Raw genomic sequence first — 25,021 nt, forward strand, 5'->3', positions numbered from 1 at the left:
AGTGAAGACCCAGCACAGCCAAAAACATATTAAAAAAAAAAGAGAGAGAGCGAGCCCCCACTGTGTGGGGCACAGACAAGCACCATGAGGAGTGGTCGCAACCATTCTTGTTAACTCACACCAAGCTCTGCTGTCACCTGCAGTAACTCCTCTAATCCTCACGACCACCCCAGGAGGCAGGAGGCAGAACCACTACTCCCCCCTTGTACAGATGGGAAAACTGAGACTCGAGAAAGGAAATTAACTTCCGGAGTCCCCACAGCCAGCATATGGCCTCGAAGCCAGGGTGATCTGACTGGGGGCACGTAACACCTTATGAGCAAGGGCCCTGGGTCAGACGGGCCTGGGTTCCAGTCATGAGCCTACTGCATACTCCCTGAGTGACCTGAGGCACAGGACCAAACGTCTCTGTGCCTCAGTGCCCTGACCTATACAGTGGGGGTAATACAGTGATAACTACCACATAGAGAGCAGGTATCAAGAGCCAGGCCCTGAGCTAAGCACCCTCATACAGGCATTAATCTATGTTAATCAGCACAGCAGCCCACAGGGTGTATATTATTATTGTCTCCCTTCAAGAGATGGGGAAACTCAGACCAAGCGGTAACTGACTCAGGGTCAGGCCCACAAGGGCTCAAACTCAGGCATTTAGGCTCCAAAGCTCACACTCCCTGCCGAGCTGTAGAAACAGTACCCTCCTCAGCGGCTGTTTGTGAAGATACAATGACATCATGCGTGCAAAGCCCTCCACACGGAGCCTTACCCGTAGGAACTGCCCGGAGAACATTAGTCATGATTACTATGATGACGAGCTCAGTCATTCAGAAGGTATTAATGAAGGGGGCGTGTTGTGTCAGCCTCCATTCTAAGAGCTGGACATACGTCTGTGAACAAGGATTTCTGCCCTCGTGGGCCTTCATCATCGCCATCGTCACTGCCATAGTGATGACCACCATCACCTCCACTATCCTCACCATCACTTCCATCATTCGTCACCATCATAACAGTCATCACTGTGACCTTCGAGACCGTCACCGCCATCGTGATCACCTTCAGCACCCTCATTATCACCGTAATAATCACCACCACCGTCACCACCAGGATCGTTTTCAGCCTCACCAGCATCATCACCATGACCACTTCCATCATTGTCATCACAATACCATCACAACAGCTATTGCCGTGATCCTCGTGACCGTCACTGCCACCATAAATATCACCAGGATGATCATTACCATCAAGAGAGCTGTCACCACTACCTTCATGCCCATCCCCACCATCACCACCACCACCCCCACCATCATAATGGCATGATCATCACCAGGATCATCTTCATCCTCGCCATCACTATCACTTCTCTCATCTTTGCCATCATGACCATCATCACCATCACAGTCACCTCCATCGCCTTGTGTCATGCCTGTGACATTCACAAACAGATCGGTCTTGTGATTCCTCCTCCCTTGCTGCTGCTAAATCGCTTCAGTCGTGTCCGACTCTGTGCAACCCCACAGACAGCAGCCCACCAGTCTCCCCCATCCCTGGGATTCTCCAGGCAAGAACACTGGAGTGGGTTGCCATTTCCTTCTCCAATGCATCAAAGTGAGAAGTGAAAGTGAAGTCGCTCAGTCGTTTCTGACTCATAGCGACCCCATGGGCTGCAGCCTACCAGGCTCCTCCGTCCATGGGATTTTCCAGGCAAGAGTACTGGAGTGGGGTGCCATTCCTCCTCCCCTAGTCCCCCAGAAACGTCATTCACACTTTATTTTTAAGTAGATACTTTGGTTTTCCTTTGTTGTTGTCGTTGGGGAGTGGCTTAAGTCCCTACGATAAGGTCACACATCTCCCCGCAGAGGCCTCTCTTCCCACTCAGGGGTGGTAGTGGTTGGTACAGGTGTGGTGGGGGGCCAGGCCACCTCTGCCAGTCTCTTCACAACCTCACCCAGCTGCCCCAGACCCTGGGCGGCCTCCACCAGCTGGGTCAAGCCCAGTCCCAGGGCTCGGCGGTCCTGTTGATCTCGCTCCAGGGCCTGGGTCAGCCTCTGCAGCTGACTGCCCACGTCCCTCACAGCGGCCACCAGCTCTACCAGGGCAGGCGGCTCACAAGCCATGACCCTCACAGGCGGCACTGGGGCCTCACATGGGCCCAGAGGGCCTGAGCTCGGACTGGGAGCTGGCCCAAGGGAGAGGTGGTCAGGGGGTGGTTGATCCAAGGGGTGGGCCATAGGAGCCAGATGGTCCCCAGATGACCCCACAGGGGTCACAGTGGGGTCAGGGGCTGAGTGTGGAGTCTGGGTAGGTGGAGAGGTTACTTCGGGGCTCTGGCTTGTGGCTGCTTTGAAGTTCTCAGTGGACGGTATGTCCATGCTTGGGGCAGGAGACAGGCTGGACTCTGAGGCTGGAGATGTGGAGGGGCGAGGGGCCCCTGTGAAGGTCAACTGGGGGTGCAGGCTGGGCTTCACTGGAGAGGGAGGTTCTGTTCCCAAGGGAGTTAGAACGGACTTGGCAGTGACCGTAGAGGCTGAGGTGAGGTCAGGAGTCATGGTGTGGTAAATAGTGGTGGTGAGGTGAGGAGTCGTGGTGGGGTGAGGAGCTGTAGTGGGGTAAGGGGCGGTGATGGGGTGAGGAGTTGTGGTAGGGGAAGAGGTGGTGGCTGGGTGAGGGGTTGTGGTGGACTGAGGGGTCGTGGCAGGGTAAGGGGTGGTGATGGGGTGAGGGGTTGTGGTGGGGTGAGGGGTCGTGGTGGACTGAGCAGTAGTGATGGGAGGGGGGGTCGTGGTGGGGTGAGGGGTTGAGGTAGAGTGAGGGGTGGTGGTGGGATAAGGGGTCGTGGTGGCGTGAGGGGTCGTGGTGGGGTAAAGGGCAGAAGTGGGGTGAGAGGTCACTGTAGGGTGAGAGATTGTGGTGGGATAAGGGGTCGTGGTGGGATAAGGGGTCGTGGTGGGATAAGGGGTCGTGGTGGGATAAGGGGTCGTGGTGGCGTGAGGGGTCGAGGTGAGGTAAAGGGTAGTAGTGGGGTGAGAGGCTGCTGCGGGGTGAGAGGTCATGGTGGAGTACGGGGCCGTGGTGGGGTGAGAGGTCGCTGCGGGGTGAGAGATCATGGTGGAGTACGGGGCCGTGGTGGGGTGAGAGGTCGATGCGGGGTGAGAGGTCATGATGGTGTACGGGGCTGTGGTGGGGTGAGAGGTCGGTGCGGGATGAGAGGTCATGGTGGAGTACAGGGCCGTGGTGGGGTGAGAGGTCATGGTGGAGTACGGGGCCGTGGTGGGGTGAGAGGTCGCTGCGGGGTGAGAGGTCATGGAGGAGTACGGGGCCGTGGTTGGGTGAGAGGTCGGTTCAGGGTGAGAGGTCATGGTGGAGTACGGGGCCGTGGTGGGGTGAGGCCCTGTGGAGCGGTCTGGGGAACTGGAAGGTTCTGGAACTGTGCTAGGCTGTGGAGACGTGCCCCGGCCTGGGGCTTTGTCCGGATCCGGGGTCAGCCCGGAGGTAGGGGAGAGGTGGGTCGCCGCCGCCGGCGCAGAGGGGTCTGAGGTGAGTTCCTTGGGCGCGGTGGGCGGTGGGGTGGGTGAAAGCCTAGAGGTCGGCGCGGGGGCCGCGGCGGCATCAGGGGAGGGCCCGGTAAGGCCGGGGCTCGTCGAGGTGCGGTGGGCGCTCCCCCGAGAGGCCGCGACCGGGCTGGGCGGCACCGCGGAGGTCGCGTCAGGGGTCGCCTCTGGCGTTGAGGCCGCCGTGCGGATGAGCGGCGGTGCGGAGGCGGAGGTCAGTGGAGGGTCGGCTGGCCCCGGCGCGGCGGAGGCGGGTGGGGAAGGGGCGGCGGGCTTGGTCCTGGCTGTCGTGGGCCGCAGTCGGCGTTCTGGCCACCGTCTCCTCTGGGAGCCTGGCGGAGGAAAGACAGACGGACGAGGTCAGGCCGCCCCGCCCACCCCGCAGCGCGTCCCGCCCTCCAGACGGTGCGACCAATGGGGAGGCACGGGGGCTCGTGACGTCACGGGTCGCCAGCAGACTTCACCCGGCCCTAGTGCCCCACCTCCTCGCATGCTCCGATGTCTCCAAGCGCCACCTGGTGTCCTCCCCTCTGGAGGATGCGGGGATTGGCGCGCGGGGAGAGGGGGACGCGGAGGGGTACCCCGGGATGCAGGATGGTGGGGTGGGGGTGTGTGCAGGTGGTGTGGGAGGATGCGGGAGGGAGCCAGGGGAATGCGGGCCGGGGATTTGGGATGCAAGAGGGGGCGGAAGGGCAGAGATGGGGTGAAGGGAGATAAAGAGGCGGAGGGCGTGGAAGCTGCTCGGATAGGAGGGGTCAGAATCAAGTAATCAAGAACAGTATCTTCTTGCCCTATGTTTAAACAATCAAAATTAATGCGAAAGATCCACAATAAACAAAAAGTCAAAATTTTAATTCAAGTCAGGATCCAGCCTACCTCACTGGAATCCCCCCTAAAATTGGCTGTCAGATCCTGGTGAGGTAGGTCGGATCCGACTTGTTAAAATTTTATTTACTTCATCGTGGATTGTTTTTGCATTCGTTTCTATTTTTTTAACCTATGGTATTAAGATTTTATCTTCATTACAAAATGCTTGGAATGCCCCCAAATTTTAGGCCTGAATAAGGCAGAAACCTTCCCCTCTTCCAGGCCCTGCTGCTGCTGCTGCTAAGTCGCTTCAGTCGTGTCCGACTCTGTTCGACCCCAGAGACGGCAGCCCACCAGGCTCCCACTTCCCTGGGATTCTCCAGGCAAGAACACTGGAGTGGGTTGCCATTTCCTTCTCCAATGCATCAAAGTGAAAAGTGAAAGTGAAGTCGCTCAGTCCTGTCCGACTCCCAGCGACCCCGTGGACTGCAGCCTACCAGGCTCCTCCGTCCATGGGATTTTCCAGGCAAGAGTACCGGAGTGGGTTGCCATTGCCTTCTCCACTTCCAGGCCCTGCTTCCAGATAAATATGATTTTTAACCTCTTTTGACAGATGAGGGAAATCAGGCCAAGAGGGCAAGTAATTTGCCCGAGGTCACACACTGACACTGTTTGAAAGTTACAAGGACAAGGTCTGAGCCCAAGTCCTTTGCATCCAGAGTCTGGGCCAGTAAGTATCAGTTTCTCAGCGGTGGGAATGTTCTGTGCTGGCCAGTATGGTAGCCGTTGGTCACCTGTGGCTTCTGAGCACTTAAAATGTGGTTCAACTAAGGAACCAAATGTTTCCTTTTTCAATTTTTAACATTTTTATTTTGGCTGCGCTGGGTCTTCGTTGCTTTGTGCGGGCTTCTCTTGTTGGGGAGCACAGGCTCCAGGGCACTGGGGCTTCAGTACGTATGGCTCTCGGGCTCTAGAGTGCTGACTTCCATAGTTGTTGAGCACAGGCTTAGTTGCTCTGCGATGTGTGGAATCTTTCCAGACCAGGGATCAAACCCATGTCCCCTGCATTGGCAGGTGAATTCTCATCCACTACATCATCAGGGAAGTTCTCTACTTGTTTTTTTTTTTTTTTTTTAACTTTGAATGGATTTCTTTTTGTAAATTTTTTTAAACAACAAAAAAGTATGGAATACTTCACAAATTTGCATGTCATCCTTGCACAAGGGCCATGCTAATCTCTGTATGGTTCCAACTTTAGTGTATGTGCTGTGGAAGCAAGCACTGTAAGTTTTTTTATTAAAGTATAGTTGATTTACAATGTTGCCTTAGTTTCGGGTGTACAGCAAAGTGATTCAGTCATTCATAAATATATATATATATATATTCTTTTTTGGATTATTTTCTTGTATAGTGTTTGTCGCTCAGTCATGTCCGACTCTGCGACCTCATGGACTGCACCCTGCAAGCCTCCTCTGTCCACAGAATTCTCCAGGCAAGAATACTGGAGTGGGGAGCCATTCACTTCTCCAGGGGATCTTCCCAACACAGGGATCAAACCTGGGTCTCCTGCATTGCAGGCAAATTCTTTATAGACTGAGCCACCAGGGAAGCCCTGATTTTCTCGTGTAGGTTATTACAAAATAGTGAGTATAGTTTCATGTGCTAAACAGTAGGTCCTTCCTTTTTCAAGTTTTTGATTAACTTAAATTTAAACAGCCACCTGTGTTGGTAGCTACCATACTGAACAGCACAGCTTGACTGAATTCCACTTTTCTGCAGGGTCCCTGAGGTGCATCTTGTCCCCCTGTAGGGTCAGAGGAACAGTTAAGTAAAAGGCTTGGCCTCCAGCCAGGCCACCTGGATTTAAACCCCAGATCCTCTGCTTCCTGTTGCTGCTGCGTCGCTTCAGTCCGACTCTGTTCGACCCCAGAGACGGCAGCCCACCAGGCTCCCGCATCCCTGGGATTCTCCAGGCAAGAATACTGGAGTGGGTTGCCATTTCCTTTTCCAATGCATGCAAGTGAAAAATGAAAGTGAAGTCGCTCAGTCGGCTCCTCCGTCCATGGGATTTTCCAGGCAAGAGTACTGGAGTGGGGTGCCATTGCCTTCTCCGCCTCTGCTTCCTAGCTGAGTTCAGTTCAGTTCAGTTGCTCAATCGTGTCTGACTCTTTGCGACCCCATGAATCGCAGCACGCCAGGCCTCCCTGTCCATCACCAACTCCCGGAGTTTACCCAAACTCATGTCCATCGAGTCGGTGATGCCATCCAGCCATTTCATCCTCTGTCGTCCCCTTCTCCTCCTGCCCCCAATCCCTCCCAGCATCAGAGTCTTTTCCAAGGAGTCAACTCTTCACACGAGATGACCAAAGTACTGGAGTTTCAGCTTCAACATCAGTCCTTCCAATGAACACTCAGGAATAATCTCCTTTAGGATGGACTGGTTGGATCTCCTTGCAGTCCAAGGGACTCTCAAGAGTCTTCCCCAACACCACAGTTCAAAGGCAGCAATTCTTCTGCGCTCAGCTTTCTTCACAGCCCAACTCTCACATCCATACCTGACCACTGGAAAAACCATAGCCTTAACTAGATGGACCTTTGTTGGCAAAGTAATGTCTCTGCTTTTGAATATGCTATCTAGGTTGGTCATAACTTTCCTTCCAAGGAGTAAGCGTCTTTTAATTTCATGACTGCAATCACCATCTACAGTGATTTTGGAGCCCCCCCCAAAAAAAGTCTGTCACTGTTTCCACTGTTTCCCCATCTATTTCCCATGAAGTGATGGGACCAGATGCCACAATCTTAGTTTTCTGAATGTTGACCTTTACGCCAACTTTTTCATTCTCCTCTTTCACTTTCATCAAGAGGCTGTTTAGTTCTTCTTCACTTTCTGCCATAAGGGTGGTGTCATCTGCATATCTGAGGTTATTGATATTTCTCCCGGCAATCTTGATTCCAGCTTGTGCTTCTTCCAGCCCAGCATTTCTCATGATGTACTCTGCATATGTTAAATAAGCAGGGTGACAATATACAGCCTTGACGTACTCCTTTTCCTATTTGGAACCAGTCTGTTGTTCCATGTCCAGTTCTAACTGTTGCTTCCTGACCTGCATACAGGTTTCTTAAGAGGCAGGTCAGGTGGTCTGGTGTTCCCATCTCTTTCAGAAGTTTCCACAGTTTATTGTGATCCACACAGTCAATGGCTTTGGCATAGTCAATAAAGCAGAAATAGATGTTTTTATGGAACTCTTTTGCTGTTTCGATGATCCAGCGGATGCTGGCAATTTGATCTCTGGTTCCTCTGCCTTTTCTAAAACCAGCTTGAACATCTGGAAGTTCACGGTTCACGTATTGCTGAAGCCTGGCTTGGAGAATTTTGAGCATTACTTTACTAGCGTGTGAGATGAGTGCAATTGTGTGGTACTGGGTAACCGTGGGCAAATGACTTAACTGCCTCGAATCTCAGTTTCTTCCCCTTCTGTAAACCACGGATGATCCATGTATCTCCCCTATAATCATGAAGGTTCAGAGAGACTGTGCGTGCACAGAGCACTTACACAATGCCAAGCAGGTAATAAGCATTCTCATAATTACTTATATTGCCACAGGCATTGATATCTGTGCCTCAGTTTCTCTCATCTGTGAAACGGGCACAATTATAGCACCTACATCACTCATTAGGCCTCGTGTGGCTGCTACAAGGATTAACATATGTAACTGTTAAAGACTAACACTCATAACGTGCACAGAATAGTGCCTGACACATGGTATATTGCTCTACAAATGGTGACTGTTCCTAGTTATCATTTCAAGAATCTCAGCTTGGTTTGTGTGCACAGGGGCTCAGATACCTAGAGTGGTCTTGGCTTTTAATTTTTTAGACCCAAGCAACAGAGAGTTAAGCTAGTCATACTGCCCCGTACACTGTCATCAATAGTTCCTGCAGTGTCTCCTCTTGTTTTACTCTCTCTCCTCTTTAACCCCCATCTGCATTCCCCTCATCCTCTTCCACAGGCACCTCCAGTCTACTGGGTTTCATGTGTGCTCTGAAACAATACAGAGTGCACAGATGTTTCATGTTAATACAAAAGTCTATGTATATTTGGGGGTTTGTGCTTTTAATTTCTACAAATAACATTCTGCTGGAAATCTCATTCTGTTTCTGAACTTCTCAGTGTTATGTTGTTAGTACCTACGCATGTTGCTGTGTATCCAGCCTGCCATTGCTTTAGCTACTGCATAGAATTCTGTCAGGTGTAACCCTTTCTCTTCTTCCTTACCTTTCTCTTGGACACTTAACCTGCCTCCCATTCCCTAATACATCCTCACATATATTCCTTTGTAAGCCTGTGAAAGAGTTTCTCTGGATGCGAAGAGCTGACCCATTGGAAAAGACCCTGATGCTAGGAAAGATTGAAGGCAAGAGGAGAAGGGGGTGACAGAGAATGAGACAGTTGGATGGCATCACTGACTCAATGAACATCAGTTTGAGCAAATTCTGGGAGATAGTGAAGGACAGGGAGACCTGGCATGCTGCAGTCCCTGGGGTCACAAAGAGTCAGACACGACTTAGTGACTGAACAACAACAAACAGATCTAGGAAAAGGGTTGCTGGGTGGTAATGTATAATCATATTTAATTTCACTAAACATCACTGCTGCTGCTGATGCTAAGTCGCTTCAGTCGTGTCCAGCTCTGTGTGAACCCATTTGCTGCTGCTGCTGCTAAGTCGCTTCAGTCGTGTCCAACTCTGTGCAGCCCACCAGGCTCCCCCATCCCTGGGATTCTCCAGGCAAGAACACTGGAGTGGGTTGCCATTTCCTTCTCCAGTGCATGAAAGTGAAAAGTGAAAGTGAAGTCGCTCAGTCGTGTCCGACTCTTAGCGACCCCATGGACTGCAGCCTACCAGGCTCCTCCATCCATGGGATTTTCCAGGCAAGAGTACTGGAGTGGGGTGCCATTGCCTTCTCTGTAAACATCACTAGGTCGCTTTTATTGAATTGCTCTATCCAGTGGGGATGCCTGTCTCCCCATGCCCACACCTACAATGGGTATTATTGACCTTTCCACTTTTTTTCCACGCTTGTCACTGTTTTCATTTGAATTTTCTGACTCATTATGAGTGTGAGCATTTCCAGACATACTTGTTGGGCATTTGGGCTTCCTAGTCCGCAAATCTCCTGTTTGCACCTTTCCCCCCATTCTCTTACAGGATTTCCTCTCATGCTTTTGTTGACGTGTCAGAGTGACTAACACAGTACAGGTGAGGGTTTCTCCACCTCAGCACTGTCGACATAAGGGGCTGGCTGGTTCTTTGTGGTGGGGGGCCCTTGTGCACTGGAGGGTGTGTAACGGCAGCCTGGGCTTGACCCACCAGGGACCACTAGCCTCCCCCCTCCCAGCTGTGACAACCTGAAATGTCTTCACGTGTTGCCAGTTATCCCAGTTGAAGACCACTGGTCAATAACAACCCTTTGTTTCAGGATATATTTCTGCCTGGTCTTTCTGGGGTGAGAGCTGGGTCACCACCGGGAAATCTGCAGTCCACCTCTCCATTCTGTTGTTGTGGTCTAGCCGCTGAGTCGTGTCCGACTCTTTTTGACCCTGTGGACTCCCCACCAGGCTCCTCTGTCCGTGGGATTTCCCAGGCAAGAATACTGGAGTGGGTTGCCATTCCCTTCTCCACCACCTCTCAACCCCACCCCACAAACACCTTGGACCCCGCCCCCCCCCCAGCCACATGCCTCACCTGTGTCCCCACGGAGCCTGGGAGCTAGAGACGGGTGGCCTGAGCTCCTGGTGGTGCCAGGGGGGCCAGGCGTGGCTGCAGTGGGGGTCTCCTTGGCCGGGACTCCTCCTGAAGGTGTGTCCCCCGTCCGGGAAGGCTCACGACAATCCTTGTCACCTTGAGAGATAATAGAGAGAACCCAGTAATCCCTGTCTCTGTGTTCTGAGGCTTTCTTCCCAGGATGCCAGGTTTTAGGAGGACTCTATCAAGAAGAACACAAATAGGAACTGGTTTTCCTGTTAAAATGTCAGCCCACCAAGGGCAGGCATGCTCTCTGGGCCTGTGTGTTCTCGAAATGTGTTCTAAGAAATGGCCACATGCTTGTTCATGGTTCATTAGTGTGTGATCGATTTGATTTTTTTCATTAAAACATACACTGAGAAAAGGGGACCCGCAGGGCTTCCCTGGTAGGAGTCCGCCCTACAGTGCAGAGGACACGGTGGCACAGGCAGCACTGGCCGGCAGATTCTTCACTGAGCCCCCAGAGGAGCACCCATCTCTCTAGGCATTGTCCAGCTGCCCTCACAAGTGGGTGCAGATCCTCAGGCCCACCTTTATCCCAAATCCTTGCCGCTGAAAGACACGTTAATTTTTGGCAAGCTCATGGGGAGCTGGTGGGCAAAGAAGCTGCAGGTTTGCTACAGATGACCAACCTAAAGCCCAGAGAGGGCAAGGAATTTTCCTAAGGTCACACAGCTAAGGAGCAACACTGGGCTTCAGATCCAGCAGGCCTACCTGGTTCTGAATGGAGACCTCTTTCCCTGTGGGAACAGACAGAAATAAAGCCCGAGGCTGGCCTCACCCCGGTCACTCCCCCTGCCTGGCTCACTCCACTCCAGCCAGGCTGTGGGCTCTTCTCTCAAGACCCCACCACAGGGCCTTTGCACATGCTGACCCCTCTGCCCAGAAAGCGCCTTTAGCTCCTCTCCAGGCTCCGCATCACAGCTGACATCTTTACAATGAACCACAGCCCTCACCCCCTGCTGCCACCCCCACCAAGCACTCCACTTCGACCCCACCAACCTCACTGGTGTGTCTCAAACCAGCTGAGCACACTCCCACCTCACGGCCTTTGCAGGTTCATGTGACTGCACTTACGGAACACTCTCCAACCAGGTATTTGCATGGCTTTCCCCTTCTTTTTTTCCTTTTCATTTTATTTAGAGTGCCCTGCATGGCAGGTGGGATTTAAGTTACCTAACCAGGAACTGAACCCTCACCCCCTGCATTGGCAGGGCAGAGTCTTAACCACTGGACCAGCAGGGGAGTGCCCCCGACCTCTTGAGGCTGTCACTTAACTGGCATTTCCTTAGTAAGTCATCTCTTGACCATCCCATTTTAAATGACAATTCTTCGCTCCCCCCCTTTACCCTCCCTTTCTCTGTCCATCATGTTCCCAGGGTTGGGACTCATGCCTGCCACTCAGCAAACACCTGAGGCATGAACTAATGCCTGTGTCTTCAAACTCCATCGTCCAGGAAGCCTCAAGAAATGTTGCTTCAAATGAAATGGAAAGACAATTCAACCTTCATAAGCTTCCATCTTCATCTCCTGTGCACTCTCTCTAGACCTACATGGCGATCTCACAATTGTTTGTTCATTCATTCATTCAACACAGATCCCGTGGAATACAGATTAACGCTCCCCAAAGATGTCCAAGCTCTAACCCTCAGAACCTGTAAATATGTTACCTTTCGTGGAAAAGACTTTGCAAACTGACTAAGGGCCCAGTCCTTGAAATGATGGGTTTATCCCATATTAACCCAAGGGAACCTGATCTAATCACATAAATCCTTATTCTTAGAGAATCTATCCCAGCAGTGGGCTTCCCTGGTGGCTCAGTGGTAAAGAATCTGCCTGCCAGTGCAGGAGACATGGGTTCAATCTCTAGGTCGGGAAGATCCCCTGGAAAAGGGAATGGCAACCCACTCCAGTATTCTTGCCTGGAAAATTCCAGGCAGGAGGAACTTAGTGGGCTATAGTCCATGAGGTCACAAGGAGTTGGACACGACTGAGTAACTAACACACACACAAATTCTCACTGTAGTGACAAAGATGTTAAGGTAAAAAAGGACCACAGAGATGCAACATTGCTGACTTTGAAGATGGAAGAGGGGGCCGTGCACCAAAGAATACAGGAGACTCTAGAAGCTAGAAAAGGCACAGGAACAATCTTTCCCTTCAGCCCCAGAAGGAATACAGCCCTGCCATCTTTGATTTCAACTAGTGAGAGACCTCAGCGGGGCTTCTGACCTCTAGAACTGCAAAATAATAAGCTCGTGTTGTCTTCAGCCCCAGATACGTGGTGGTCTTATGGCAACAATAGAAACTGACCTAGCTAAACCTGAGACAGCTAAAACTCTAGCAGAGACGATGTGCCATCAACGGGCAATGCAATTTTCTCAACTCGTCTTCGCTGCTCAGAGAAGCCCCTTCCTTGTGGGGTCTCCTGGTGGAAATGATGCCATCTCCTCCGCAAGCTTTTCCCCACTGCTCTACGAGAAATAATCGCTGTGTCCCTGGGATTCTACAGCTGTTGTTCATTTATGGTAAATAACTGTAACAAGCAGTGCATTGCGGTTTTAAGTGATTTCACACACATTTTGCTCATTGAATTGGGACCTGAGGTCACCCAGCCCCTTGTTCTAATTCCAGTGGAGTCACAGCTGGAACCCTGGCAGCCAGACTCCAGAATTCACACTTGCAATGACTTCAGTAATTCCCCAGTCCAACGAGCAAACTGTGTGTGAAATAGTTTAAAATGGATCTCAGCCACAGCTCCTGAGTTCAACTTCCCCGAGCCTCATTCCCCTCCCTCCCACCTGAAACTCAGGGGCAACACCAGGACCTATGAAAGTGTGAAAGTGTTAATCGCTCAGTTGCGTTCGACTCTTTGTGACCCCATGGACAGTCGCCCGCCAGGCTTCTCTACCCATGGGATTCAGGACTTATGTCATGCAGTTAATGTGTTCCTGGCACTGTCCTTGACTCTTTCCAGGGGACCTGGAGCTGCGGCCTTTTTACTTGCTTTTTTCGAAGTAAGGAATTGCAGCTCAATGAAGCCGAGTCATTTTTTTCAAGGCCACCTTGCTAATAAGGACATAATTTCTGTCGTTTCCATCTCTCCCCACCCAACCCTGCCCCTCTTCCCAGTACTAAGGTTGCACATGTGACCCCTGGGGTTCCCATCGCGCAGTGCCCAGTTCCGTACTTATGTGTGCTCACGCACCCCTTCTCCCCGACCAGAAACAGGTGGGGTCTCAGAGGCCCGGACACTGCCGCCCTCAGAGCTGCGGGCGCGCAGCATCCGACCGCCTCCGCCGCGAGGGGGCGCGACGAGAAAGGGAGGCGGCGCCCGGCTGCAGACACCGAAAGCTCTGGAATCCTGGCCACACGGCACGGCACCTCTGGAAACTGAGCCCTAAGTCACGACTAGGGTGCCCCCCCCCAAAATCTCGGCGGCTCCAAGGCCTGCTACGTGCCCCCGCCCCGTCCCTCCGGCGGAAGAGCGACACCGAAGCAGCAGACAGACCCGGGGTGGGGGTGGGGAGGGAACTACAGCGCGCTTCACGCTTTTATAGCTGCGGGCTTGGGCCAGCTGGCCAATTAGGAGGCGTACCGCTCCTGTGTCGTCACACCGCGCTGGGCCATAGACGTCCCCCCGCCCGCCCTTCCTGCCGAGGCTTCTCTGTCTCTCTCTGTCTCTCTCCCCTCTCTCTCTGTCTCTCTCTCTCCCCTCTCTCTCTCTCTCCAAGGCCTGCGGAGTGCGCATGCTTGCTGAGCGCGCGGAAAAGGCGGGATCCCGAGCGGAGCGAGCAAAGCATGCGACACCTGGGGGAGCGGAGGGGCCGGGAGAGCCGGGCGAGGCAGCCGGCCCGTGGGAAGCGGAGGGACGGAGGGTCGGCGAGAAGGACGAGGACACAGGGGAGGGAAGAGGGGAGAAGCGGCCCTAGGCCGCGGGGTCGGATGGGAAACAGCGAGGAGTTTGGGCGCGGAGTGAAAGAGAAAGGAAGGCGGGGGTAGGGGGGAGAGAGAAACTGGGAGAAACAGGAGTGATGGAGCGTGGCCTTGACAAAGTAAGAAAAACGGTGAGAGGCCGATGAGCCATAGAGACAGGAAGGGGAGTCAGGGGAGAGGAGGAAGACAGACACGGAGCTGAGAAGATAAAACTGACCGCAGAAAGCAGGATAAGGAACAGAGAAGCTGAGCGTGAGACGCTGAAAATGACAGGAAGAGGGGGAGGACACAGGACACGTGAGGAGAGACAGACGGGAGGGTAGGCAGTGAGAAATGGAAGGAAAGAGCCAGACGCCGGGGCGGGGATGGAAAGAAGTTGACCGTGGTGGGGGAGGGTGGAGAGAAACAGTAATGGTGGGACATGAATTTGATAAGGAAAGAAAAGGAGGAAGGTGACGAGAAAGAGACATGGTCAGTGAAAAAGAAAAAAGAGTGATCGAGATGAGGAGGGTGAGAAGTTGAAAAGAGAAGGTGAGAAAGAGGAGCAGAGAAGGATCAAGAGAGAATGAGCAGGATGGAACAGAGATCTCACACACATACCAATGGGAACCATCTGAGCGGGTCAAGGCCCGAGTGTACACACACACACACAAACACACAGAAATGGGAACCATCTGAGCGGGTCAAGGCCCGAGTGTGACCAGGCCTCAGGGAGACAGAGGCCATGGGGCAGCGGGGCTGGAGGCTGCCCCCGCTGGCCAGAGGAAGGGGTCAGGCTGGGGACAGCGCTCCATGTGAAGGCCCCCAGCCCGCCTCCGAGCCTCAGCCCCGCCCAGACGAGAGCTTGAGCTGGGAGAATAGGCTTGAGGGGCTGGGGTGGGGCAGCGGTGTGGTGACGGCATGTGCCTCCGTGTGGGGACTGGGGACCTTCGGCCGAGGCTCTGGCTCCAGGGACACGGGCTTTGACATCAAGGCTGATTCCCGGAGGCCCCAGAAGACTTGCAGGACTGGGGGCCGGACTCTGCTGAGCCTGGCTTGATTCTGAGACTCAGGGCGGGGAGGAGGAAGGGATCTCCTCTTCTAGGCTCTTGTAGGACAGTTACAGACGAGCCCATGGAGGGGAAGTTCTTAGCGTCTTTGGAGCCGAGGAAAACCTGCCTGCGGTCTCGGAGACCCGGGCCAGCTCATTCAGGGTCTTTCAGGAAGCCCGGCAGGGAGATGCTCCTCCCCACCCCACGCCTGCCCCTCACCTGTGCTCGGAAGGCGCCTCGTTGCTGGGGTGGGGGCCCCTGGGCTCCCCGTGGTTTCCCGGGAAAGGGTGTGTCCGGGCACCCCTGCAGAGGTGGTCCCCTTGGCCAGGTCCTCCCCCGAGGTGGGGTCCCAGGTCCAGGGTGGATAGTCCTCCTCGTCTGCATAGCCTGGGGAGGAAAAGGGGGAGGGGAGAGCCCCCGACCCGTCTCAGGAGTCCTTGCCGCTGCTGCTCCGGAGGCCCCTGCCAGGATCTCCAGGTGCGAGTCCGGGCCCCGCGCCCCTCCGCCCCGTGCCCCGCCCCCCGCTCCGCGCCCCACCCCCTGTACCAGTGCAGGTGAGCCCCACGTCCTCCTCGTGGTCGCAGTTGTGCTGTCCCCACGCCCGGGCCGGGCAGTCGCTCAGCGAGGATTCGCTGCCCTTGCAGCCCACGTCATCCAGCCAGATGGGCCCGGTCCCGGGGCCGTAGTGGGTTTTGCCCACTCGAGGCCGGACCCTCCCGCAGCCCAGCTCCCAGCAGGTCACCATGCCGTCCCGCAGGTCCCAGCCGTCGTCACAGACCGTCCCCCATTGTCCGGCGTGCCACACCTCCAGCCGCCCGGCACACCGGTTGGGCCCGTCCGCCAGACGAACCCTGAACGGGCCTGCTGGTGGGAGGCATGGATCAGGAGGGGTCAGCGGGGGTCCGGAGGGGCCAGCCTCAGCCTTCCTGTTCCTCTGCTCACCTGCTGCGCCGGTGGGGGAGGGGGCCGGGTCCGTGGATGACTCTGGAGAACCTTGTCCTGGGAGCTCAGCGGATGGCTCCACGGTGGCCTCGGAGGTCACTAATCGGGGGCCCTGGGTGGCGAGCGTCGCCACAGTCTTAGAGGTCCGTTCCCTGGGGGCTCGAGAAGTCCGAGTTACGGTGGTGTGTGAGGTCAGCCTGCGGGGGGCCTGCGTGGTCAGCCTGGTGGTAAACTCAGAGGTGGGTCTTCGGGAGGCCCCCGTGGCCAGGGTGCTGGTGGTCCGTGAGGTCAGTTCAGGGGGACTCTGGGTTCCTGAGACCCTGGAGTGCTTAGTGGTTGGCATCGCCGGGGGCTGAGTGGTTGGTCTCTTTGCGTTCTTGGTCACCCACTTCTTGGTGCTTTTGGGCATCTTCCCTGGGGCCTTGGTGGTTTTCTCAGGGATGCTGGGGGTCTGCCTCGCAGATGGCTTGGTGGCCAGCTCCCCCGGGAGCCAGGCGTCCGGGTCTCTGCCCAGGCCGGGGATCCAGCTCCAACTGAAGGGGTCTGAGATGGAGTCCAGGCCGGGGGTTCCTGGAGACGGGGGTGGGGGGGTGGCAGGGAAGATGGCAGACATCGTGAGGTCCCCAGCCAGGCTCCACCTTCTCCTGTCTCCCACTGCAGACAGCCACCGAGTTCCCAAGCACTCGGCCTCATCGCAGGTGGCATCTGAGCATCTCCTATGAGCCAGGCCCTGTGCCAGGCCCAGGGCACTCGGTGGCCACCCCGGCCCCATCCTGCCTCAGCATTTGCGGTCCTGAGCTGCCTGCCCCGCTTCGCCCCCTCACTCTGACCTGTCCTGTTTGCCCAGCCGGTGCCCTTCCCCCTGTACCCACTGACTGGTCACTGCCCCACCAGGGTGGCACCAGGCCACCCCCCAGCTCAGAACCCTGCTGTGGCTCCCAGGGCCTTAGGGAGGAGAGGGAAAGAGGGAACGCGCCCCAGCTTTGGGCTCCCAGCCTCCACGGCTCACCCAACATCTTTCTGGGCAGCACAGGGAAGGTGGCGGACGCTGTGGGTGATGCTGAGGGTGAGTGGTGCAGAACGAGGGTCAGTCTGGCTCACAGAGGGGTCTGGCCCTTCGCCCCCGGCTGCTGGAGGCAGGGGGACCCTCCCAGCCCTGGCAGCGTCCTGCCTGGTTGGAGCGTGTTGCTTGCCTGGGGACCTGGGACCAGCCAGGTCATCTCTGCTAACAGCATGGCTTGCAAGCGCCAGTCCCACGGGGGACCCAGCTCCTGAAAACGCTCTGCCGCTGGCTAGGAAAGTGTCACGTGCGTGGGGGTGGGGTAGCAGATTAAGTGCTGTCTGCACCCCTCCCCTTGGAGACGAGGGTTCACAAGGGTCTCTCCCGACCCTGCCCCAGCTGCCTCCTTCCTCGCGATGTGAATCTGGGCCCTTCTGCTGCGGGAAACCCTGCTCCTGAGTCTGAGAGCTTCTCTGACCATTGTGAGTCTTTCTAGAAAACTGTGGAACCTGAGGGTGGTCTTGGGGAACCTCCCGAGTGACATGTCAGACAGGCTCACATCTCTGTCCCTCAGTGAGCCCTGGGCTTCTCAGAGGCCAGAGCCCTCACGTTCTGAGCCCCCTGTACCAAGCTCCGAGTCTGCCGCTGGATGAAACAATGACACGGGAGAGAACACAGGCCAAGGCTGACCTCGCTTCTGCGGGCCCTCTGTCACACTGGCTTCTCGCCATCTCTCGGTGCCCCTGTGCCTGCTTCCTTTCATCTCAGGGAGGACAGAGCTCCCCTCCAGGAGGGAGACCCCGTGATTCTTGGTAGGAAGAAAAGGAGGAAGGACCCCAGCTGTGCTGCTTAGTTGCTGTGTGACCTTGGGCAAGTTACTCAGCCTCTCTGTGCTGCAGTTTTATCACCAGGCTTCCCTGCTAATGGTGGAGAGTCTGCCTGCAGTACGGGAGACCTGGGTTCCATCCCTGGGTTGGGAAGATCCCCTGGAGGAGGGCATGGCAACCCACTCCAGTTTCTTGCATGGAGAATCCCATGGACAGAGGAGCCTGGTGGGCTACAGTCCATGGGGCCGCAAAGACTTGACACAATGAAGCAACTAACACTAACATCTCTATCAGTAAAACTGGTGTGTGTGCGTGTGTGCATGCGTGTATGTGTCTGTGTGTGTGCGTGCACACACCCAGTCATTCAGCTGTCTGAATGTTTGCAGCCCCATGGACTGCAGCCTGCCAGGCTCCTCTGTCCATGCGATTTCCCTGGCAAGTATACTGGATTGGGTTGCCAATTCCTTCTCCAGGGGATCTTCCCGACCTAGGGATGGAATGGCAGGCATCTCCTGCATTGGCAGGCGGATTCTTTACCACTGCACCACCTGGGAAGCCCTTCACATAGGCATAATGTCCATCAGTTTGGACTTATCCTGAGGTGTGAATGGGGTCACATGTGTGAAAACAGCCCTCCTGGGGCAGGGGTTAGGAGGCAGGCGCTCAGTCAACGTTAGTGCCAATGTCAGTTCCCGTTCCCTCCTCCAGGAAGCCCTCTGGAAGCCAGCAGATGGCGAGGCCTCCTCACCCGCGCAGGTGACTCCAACGTCCTCATTGTGGGCACAGTTGTGCTTCCCCCAGGGAGCGGCGAGGCAGTCGGCCAGGGCAGCCTCGGTCCCCGTGCACCTCACATCGTCCAGCCAGATGGGGCCGGCGCCCCAGCCAAAGCGGCCGGCAGTGGGGTCAGACTGCCGCGGTCCCCCGCAGCCCAGCTCCCGGCAGACCACGGCTGTGTCCCGCAGGTCCCAGCCATCATCACACACAGTCCCCCAGCGTCCTGCATGCCACACCTCCAGCCGGCCCGAGCACCTGCTGGGCCCCGCCACCAGGCGCAGCTGGGGGGATCCTGGAGAGGGGAGACACAGAGAATTTGAGGCAGGCCCTCCACCATCTTCCCTCTGTGCATTCACCCAGGAGGAGACCCCAGCTGGCCCAGACGCTCTGTGCTCTCCTCCCCTCTGTCCTCTGAGTGGGGAGGGGCGCCCAGGGGGCTGTGGGAGGGGCAGGGCAGGAAACCTATGCTCAGCCCCACACTTGGGGTTCAGGGGAGGACAGGGGGCTCACCGGCATCCGGCCCAGGCTCCTGAAGGAAAGTCGGGGGGGCGGGCGGAACTGAGACACCGGGCATCTGCGGGGCCTGGCTCGCCGTGGGGGGCGGGGACCTGGATGGGGCCCCCCTGGGCCCTGAGCTGTTGCTGCCTGCCGCGGGGGCCGTGGGAGGGACATACCCGAGAGGCATACCTGGGAAATGGGAGGGGAGAGGTGACCACCAGCCCCTGCTGTGTGGCGGGCGGCTCCCCGACCACCAGCCCAGGACCACTATGGTGGGGATTCACAGGTGAGCATGAATGGGGTGGCGGGCCACCTAGATGGAAGGAGTGGGGACACCGGGGGTAACCTTCGGAAAACACACAGCACCCCAGCTCTCACCCCTCCGGGCGAAGCCCCCCAGGCCTCCCTCCCTGGCCTCTCCCCAGGGCCACCCTCACCATCACACACGGCCCCGGCGTCCTCCCGGTGGTGGCAGTCGTGCTGGCCCCAGGGCCGCGCCGGACAGAACCGCAAGGCCGTCTCGTTCCCCCGACAGCGGAGGTCGTCCAGAAGGATGGGCCCCGCGCCCTCCCCGAAGAAGGCGCCCCCGGGGGCGGCCAGCGCGCCCCCGCAGCCCAGCTCCCGGCAGGCCACGGCGGCGTCCCGCAGGTCCCAGCCATCATCGCACACGGTGCCCCAGCGCCCGCCGTGCCACACCTCCAGGCGGCCAGCACACCCGTGGGGGCCATCGGCCAGACGCAGCCGGGGGGCCGGGCCTGGACGTGGAGGCGGGGGAGGAGAGCAGAGAGGAAGGAGACTGCAGTGGACAGGCAGGAACTGTGGCGGCGAGGATGGGGGAGCAGGCCTAGGCCGTGTGTGGGTCCTGCTTCACACCCAGCACGGGGCTGCAGAGCGGACCCTCCATCCTCACAAGTGAGGAAGAGGCTTTGACACAGACCATCTGGATGGACGGAGTGTGGGCACTTGGGGGGGTACCCCAGGAAAATACACAAAGCCCCCAGTTCTCACCCCTCCACTCCAGGCCCAAGTCACGCTGCAAGAGTCCAGCTCTGCTCTGTCCACCGCCCCCTGCACGTCCCTGCCTCCCCAGGGAGAGCCCAGGGCACACCCACCAATGCCCACCCCCACCTCCCCAAGCAGGTCCCCACGCCCCAGCTGCCTTCCCCAGGCCTGCAGAGCAGGGCTTCTCAGCCTCAGCTCCCCTGACACGGGCGCTGTCCTGAGCACCATACAATGTCCAGCTGCATCTCCCAGCTCCACCCCAGATGACCCCCCAAAGGCCTGTAGACCCCACGCCTGTCACCCTAGCAGTGGTGCTGAGAGCTGGGCTAGAGGTTTGGGGGCATTTCTGTTAGGTGTTTGTGCGTGAGAGCGGGGCCAGCTCTGGGCAGTATGGAGTCCATCTCCAACCCCCAGTCGGTGTCTAAAGGGGACAGGCCAGAGAGGGTGCCACACCCCTAGCCTGCATGACCCAGCTGCATGTGCCAAGCTCCTGCAAGGCCCACCCCGAGGAGCAGAGATGGAGGTAAGACACCAAGCTTCTGGCCCCTTGATGGGGATCGCAACTTCTCCCCGGAGCTTAACCGCCCTGGGGAGCCTGGGCTGACCTTCCAGGCTTCAGAGGCCACAGCTCAGCCCCCAAGGTATGGCCCTCAGAGGGGACAACCTCACGGCTCCAGGTCCCCCGACCTGTGTCGCCCTGATCTCCACCCCCACCACACTCCACAGGCCAGACCCCCACATTATCCCTCCGTGCGGCCCGCCAGCGGAAGTCATGCTCTGGTGGAGCCTTGGCTCCATCTGTGGGTGGGGGTGCAGCTCGGAAAGGCTTTCAGCTCCCTCTCCCAGTTCCCACCCACTCTCTGAAGCATTTACTGGCCCCTGCCCGGGTGGGTGGGCGGATGTCTGCCTCCAGTGTGTCCTTGAACTTGCCCACCCGACACCTGTGCGCGGCCCCGCCCTTTGCCGGCTGCGTCCTAGTCCTGCAGCGCGACGACACCCAGGTCAGGAAAGAGAGATCTGGGTCAGTACCGCGTGCATGAGGCTGAATGACTGTGGGTGTCGGGAGGAGGGAGGGGGAAAGGGCCAGGGGGAAAGACGGGGAGAGAGGGGAGGAAGGGGGAGAGGAAGGGAGCGAAGAAGGAAGAAGAGAGGGAAGAAGGAAGACAAGAAGGAGGGAAGGGGACTGGAGAAGTCTTTTTGAAAGTCGTGACATCTTTAGGTTAGTGGTATGGGGGCGTGGCCCGCGGGAGGGGCGTGGCCCGCGGGAGGGGCGTGGCCCGCGGGAGGGGCGTGGCCCGCGGGAGGGGCGTGGCCCGCGGGAGGGGCGTGGCCCGCGGGAGGGGGCACGTACCTGTGCAGACCAGTCCTGCGTCCTCGCTGTGGTCGCAGTTGCTCCGGCCCCAGGGGCTTCGGGGACAGTCTCTCAGGGCCTGCTCTCCGCCTCCGCAACCCACGTCGTCCATCCACACGGGCCCCGCGCCCGGGCCGAACCGGGCCCCCCCAGGGGCGGCCAGGGCGCCCCCGCAGCCCAGCTCCCGACAGGCCACGGCGGCGTCCCGCAGGTCCCAGCCGTCGTCGCACACGGTGCCCCAGCGCCCGCCATGCCACACCTCCAGGCGCCCGGCGCACCCGTGGGGGCCGGAGACCAGGCGCAGCCGCTCTGCGGGGCGGGCGGGAGGGGGCGCTGTGAGGGGCTGCTAACACTCGTTTTCCATCTGGGAAAACGGAGGCCCCGCGGGGTCAGGGGTCTGAGATCAGCCTGCCTGCCAGCCAGCCAGTGGCAGAAAGTCAGGGTCTGGACAGGGCAGGGAGCCTGGGGGCCTGCCGCGAGTGGACACCCGGGTCTACTGACCAGGCGGGGAGCCTGGGCCTGGCTGAATCCCCGGGGACGTAGTGCCCCCCTACCCTGGGGTCCCCAGTTTGGTCTGGGGGGCCTAGGGCCTGACCCCTTCTGGAATTGTTGCAGACGGAAGGTCTGCCTCGGACTTACCCTGGCGGGGGGCTCCGGCAGTCAGCACTGGGGCCCTGGTGGACTTGGCCGGCTTGGGCAGCCGGGGGCTCTTCTTCCGGGAGCCACTCTGGGGGGTCCCGGCTGGGCGGGGTGCTGGTCGAGGAGGGGGACAGTGGGGAGTGCGGTTGGCAGCTGAATCTGGGGCTGTAAGTCAGTCCTGAGAGTCCCCAAGGTCTGAAGGGGGCGTCACGGGGGCCCCGGGGAGGGTAGAGTTGGGCCTCTGTCCCTTCTCCCTCACTGCTAAAGCAGGAGCCAGAGCATGGGTGGGGGCTCACCAGGCGTCACCGGGGCCTCCTCAGAGCCGGGGCTCAGCTCCCCTGCCAGCCCTGGCCAGGGGTCCCCATCCAGGACTGAAGGTGGATCGTCATGGTCCCTGGAGTCTGTCCCACGCTGGCCTTGGGGACAGCAGCGTGTTGCTGGAGGGCACACTCCCTCCTGTGGGCCCGTCTCAGGCCCCGGGCCGCCCCCACCCGACCTGGCGTGGCTGAGTTTCACCCAAGCCAAGTAGGCTCCGTATCGGTTTTTACCCTTGCCTTCCTCTCTCTGAAAACAGATGCTTTTTGCTGACACAGTTGATAAGTGGCCCATGAGGAATAATAGTCATGAGGCCCCCTGAGGGGAGGGACAATCCCCAGTTCCAGTCTGTGCAGACCAGCTCTGGCCCCTTTAAGTCTTCCTGCACCTCTTTAGGTGGGGGGAAGCACAGGTGCAAATAAATAACTCTGGCTCGCCATCTGCACGATTGGTAAAGCTGCCAGCTTTATCAATTTAAAAGTTCTTTCCAAAGAGTTTGGAGGATGTTCTTCCAACACCCACCATCTAACACCCCAGTGCTATGGAGAGGGCAGGCTCTCAGTGAGGCAGGGGTAGGGTGTCTGGACTTCTGGATGCTCAGAGTTAGTTACTGGGCTGAGGGTCCCTGGGTGTTGAGGAGGCTGAGGACCCCTTACCTGCACAGACGACCCCCGCATCCTCCTCGTGTGAGCAGATGTGGGCCTTCCAGCCCCGGTGGGGGCAGAGGCCCAGCTGCCGCTCCCCGCCCCGGCAGGCCAGTTCGCTCAGCCACACGGGCCCTGCGCCCTCCCCAAAGAAGGCGCCCCCAGGGGCGGCCAGCGCGCCCCCGCAGCCCAGCTCCCGGCAGGCCACGGCGGCGTCCCGCAGGTCCCAGCCGTCATCGCACACGGTGCCCCAGCGCCCGCCGTGCCACACCTCCAGGCGGCCCGCGCACCCATGGGGCCCGTCGGCCAGACGCAGCCGCTCTGCAGGGACGGAGGAGAGGCTGTGACATCCTGGAGACCCCGGGGCTGGTGGGCAGGGCAGGGGCTGGGGGCTGTCCTGCAGGGGCGTGACCGGGAGCCCCTTAGAAAGCAGGAAGCTGGGTGACTGCGTTGTCCTGCAGAAGTGGTGTGGGGGTCGTGGGCACATGGGGGTGACCAGGGTCCAAGGGAGGGTGAGCCCGGGCCAGGCATGGGAAGGGCTTGGAGCTGAGCGCACCCAGACGGGAGCAGTGTTTGGGGCCACTTACCAACAGCCTGGGTCCCCATCAGAGCCACTGGAAGGGAGGTTGGAGGGGTGAGGCAGTGAGGTCCTCGCTCCTCTGAACCAGAAACCCCGCCGCCGGGAAGGAGGACTCAGGCCCAGCGCCTGGCCGAGGCCCAGGTCCTTGGGATGGGCGGAGCCCGGAGGCCTCAGGTCTGGGCAGGGGGCCAGGCCCTTGGCTCTCCCCCTTGGGGGCCTGGCTAAAGGTGAATGATGGGTGAAACCCCCTGCAAGGTCAGGGCTCATGGAGGGGAGAGGAAGTCCTGGGATCTCCTGAGAGGGTGGGACTCGGGGTTCCCGAGGCCAGGTCCCTGGAGGATCAGTCAGAGGCAGCCAGATGTCCTGTGCTCCCCCCGCCTCCCCCCCACCAAGCAACAGGGATGGGGCCCTGGAACTTGGAGGCTCTGCAGTGGGTCAGCTCAGGGGTCAGAGGGCCGGGCCCGGGCCCCTGAGTCCCGGAGGAGGGGAAGGGTCACTCACCGAGGAGGCAGGCCAGGACCCTCATGTTTGCAGAGTCGGGGTGGGGACAGGGTGGAAGCAGACGGGAGCAGGAGCGGGGAGGAGGGGATCGCGGACGCAGGAGGGTGGGGAGCGCCTGCCAGAGGCGCCCTGGACCCGGGGAGGAGCAGGCGGGGGCTGGACGCTCTGCAGGAGAAAGAGAGGCTGCCGAGGAGGCAGCAGGGGACAGGAGCGGGGCGGGGAGGGGGCTGGCCGGCGGCTGAGGCCTGGGGAGGAGGGCGGTGGCAGGCGGGAGGGAGGGTGTCCAACTGCAGACACCCACACAGGAGACAGCCAGCTGGCCAGGAGTGCTGTGCTCAGGCTCGGGGGGCGGCAGGCTTCAGGGGAGGATCCTGACAGGGGTGCGTGGGCAGAGCGCCCACCCATCTGCTGCTTCTCCTGTCCCGCCAGGGTGGTGTGCCGGAAACAGAGGGATTGAGGATGGGCTCACATCAGCTGCCGGGGTTGGGGACCTGGTGCAGCAAGAGGGCTTGCAGGCAGACACCAGGAAGGACTTCCTGGACTGGGAAAGGAGAGAGACTCCCTTCTCCATTCCCCCAGGTGGATTTGCGGGCAGAAGTCATCAGCCCCCTGTGTGTCTCCCAAGAAAACTGGGGTCAGGGGTCGAGAGGGCCAAGGGTCAAGACTTGGGTGGGGGAGGACAACTGCACACACACACACACACACACACACACACACACACACGAACGCACTCTTTCTCTCTCTGCACTAAGCAGCTGTGAGGCGGAAAAAATTCGGTAATGGGGAGCGTGAGTCAGAGGGCTGGCACGGAGCTGGGCTGCCT

The 25,021-nt window shown here is 58.2% G+C and overlaps 1 protein-coding gene and 1 non-coding gene across 3 annotated transcripts; both read right to left on the reverse strand.

Annotated features, from left to right (window-relative positions):
- Nucleotides 1-1,746: 1,746 nt before the first annotated feature.
- SSC5D (scavenger receptor cysteine rich family member with 5 domains) lies at nucleotides 1,747-24,422 on the reverse strand. 2 transcript variants are annotated; one of them, XM_070771721.1, is made up of 14 exons: nucleotides 24,199-24,422; nucleotides 23,705-23,731; nucleotides 23,130-23,438; nucleotides 22,455-22,574; nucleotides 22,159-22,272; nucleotides 21,520-21,828; nucleotides 19,604-19,921; nucleotides 19,179-19,355; nucleotides 18,643-18,960; nucleotides 16,068-16,637; nucleotides 15,672-15,989; nucleotides 15,345-15,512; nucleotides 10,099-10,254; nucleotides 1,747-3,877 (listed from the first exon to the last, which is right to left on the reverse strand). In XM_070771721.1, exons 1-14 carry the CDS (start codon nucleotides 24,221-24,223, stop codon nucleotides 1,836-1,838), a joined length of 4,971 nt encoding a protein of 1,656 aa, XP_070627822.1. In that variant the 5' UTR covers nucleotides 24,224-24,422; the 3' UTR covers nucleotides 1,747-1,835. The 2 variants fall into 2 exon arrangements, with proteins under 2 accessions (XP_070627822.1, XP_070627823.1); XM_070771722.1 differs by having other exon boundaries at nucleotides 15,672-15,986; nucleotides 24,199-24,421.
- LOC139177423 (U6 spliceosomal RNA) lies at nucleotides 5,531-5,634 on the reverse strand. The gene has a single exon (XR_011561866.1). It is a non-coding gene; the product is annotated as a U6 spliceosomal RNA (small nuclear RNA).
- Nucleotides 24,423-25,021: the final 599 nt, after the last annotated feature.

Source organism: Bos indicus, chromosome 18, assembly GCF_029378745.1.
Source record: "Bos indicus isolate NIAB-ARS_2022 breed Sahiwal x Tharparkar chromosome 18, NIAB-ARS_B.indTharparkar_mat_pri_1.0, whole genome shotgun sequence".
Lineage (NCBI taxonomy): Eukaryota > Metazoa > Chordata > Mammalia > Artiodactyla > Bovidae > Bos > Bos indicus.

What these genes read in the sequence shown, in the direction of transcription:
- SSC5D (XM_070771721.1), bottom strand. Translation starts at nt 24,223, where the DNA reads ATGAGGGTCCTGGCCTGCCTCCTCG. An exon ending in GGAGCCTGGGCCGGATGCCG is followed by an intron (nt 18,961 to 19,178) that starts GTGAGCCCCCTG and finishes TCCCCTCTCCAG; the next exon opens with GATCCCCCCAGCTGCGCCTG. An exon ending in GAGGCGCCTTCCGAGCACAG is followed by an intron (nt 10,255 to 15,344) that starts GTGAGGGGCAGG and finishes TTATCTCTCAAG; the next exon opens with GTGACAAGGATTGTCGTGAG.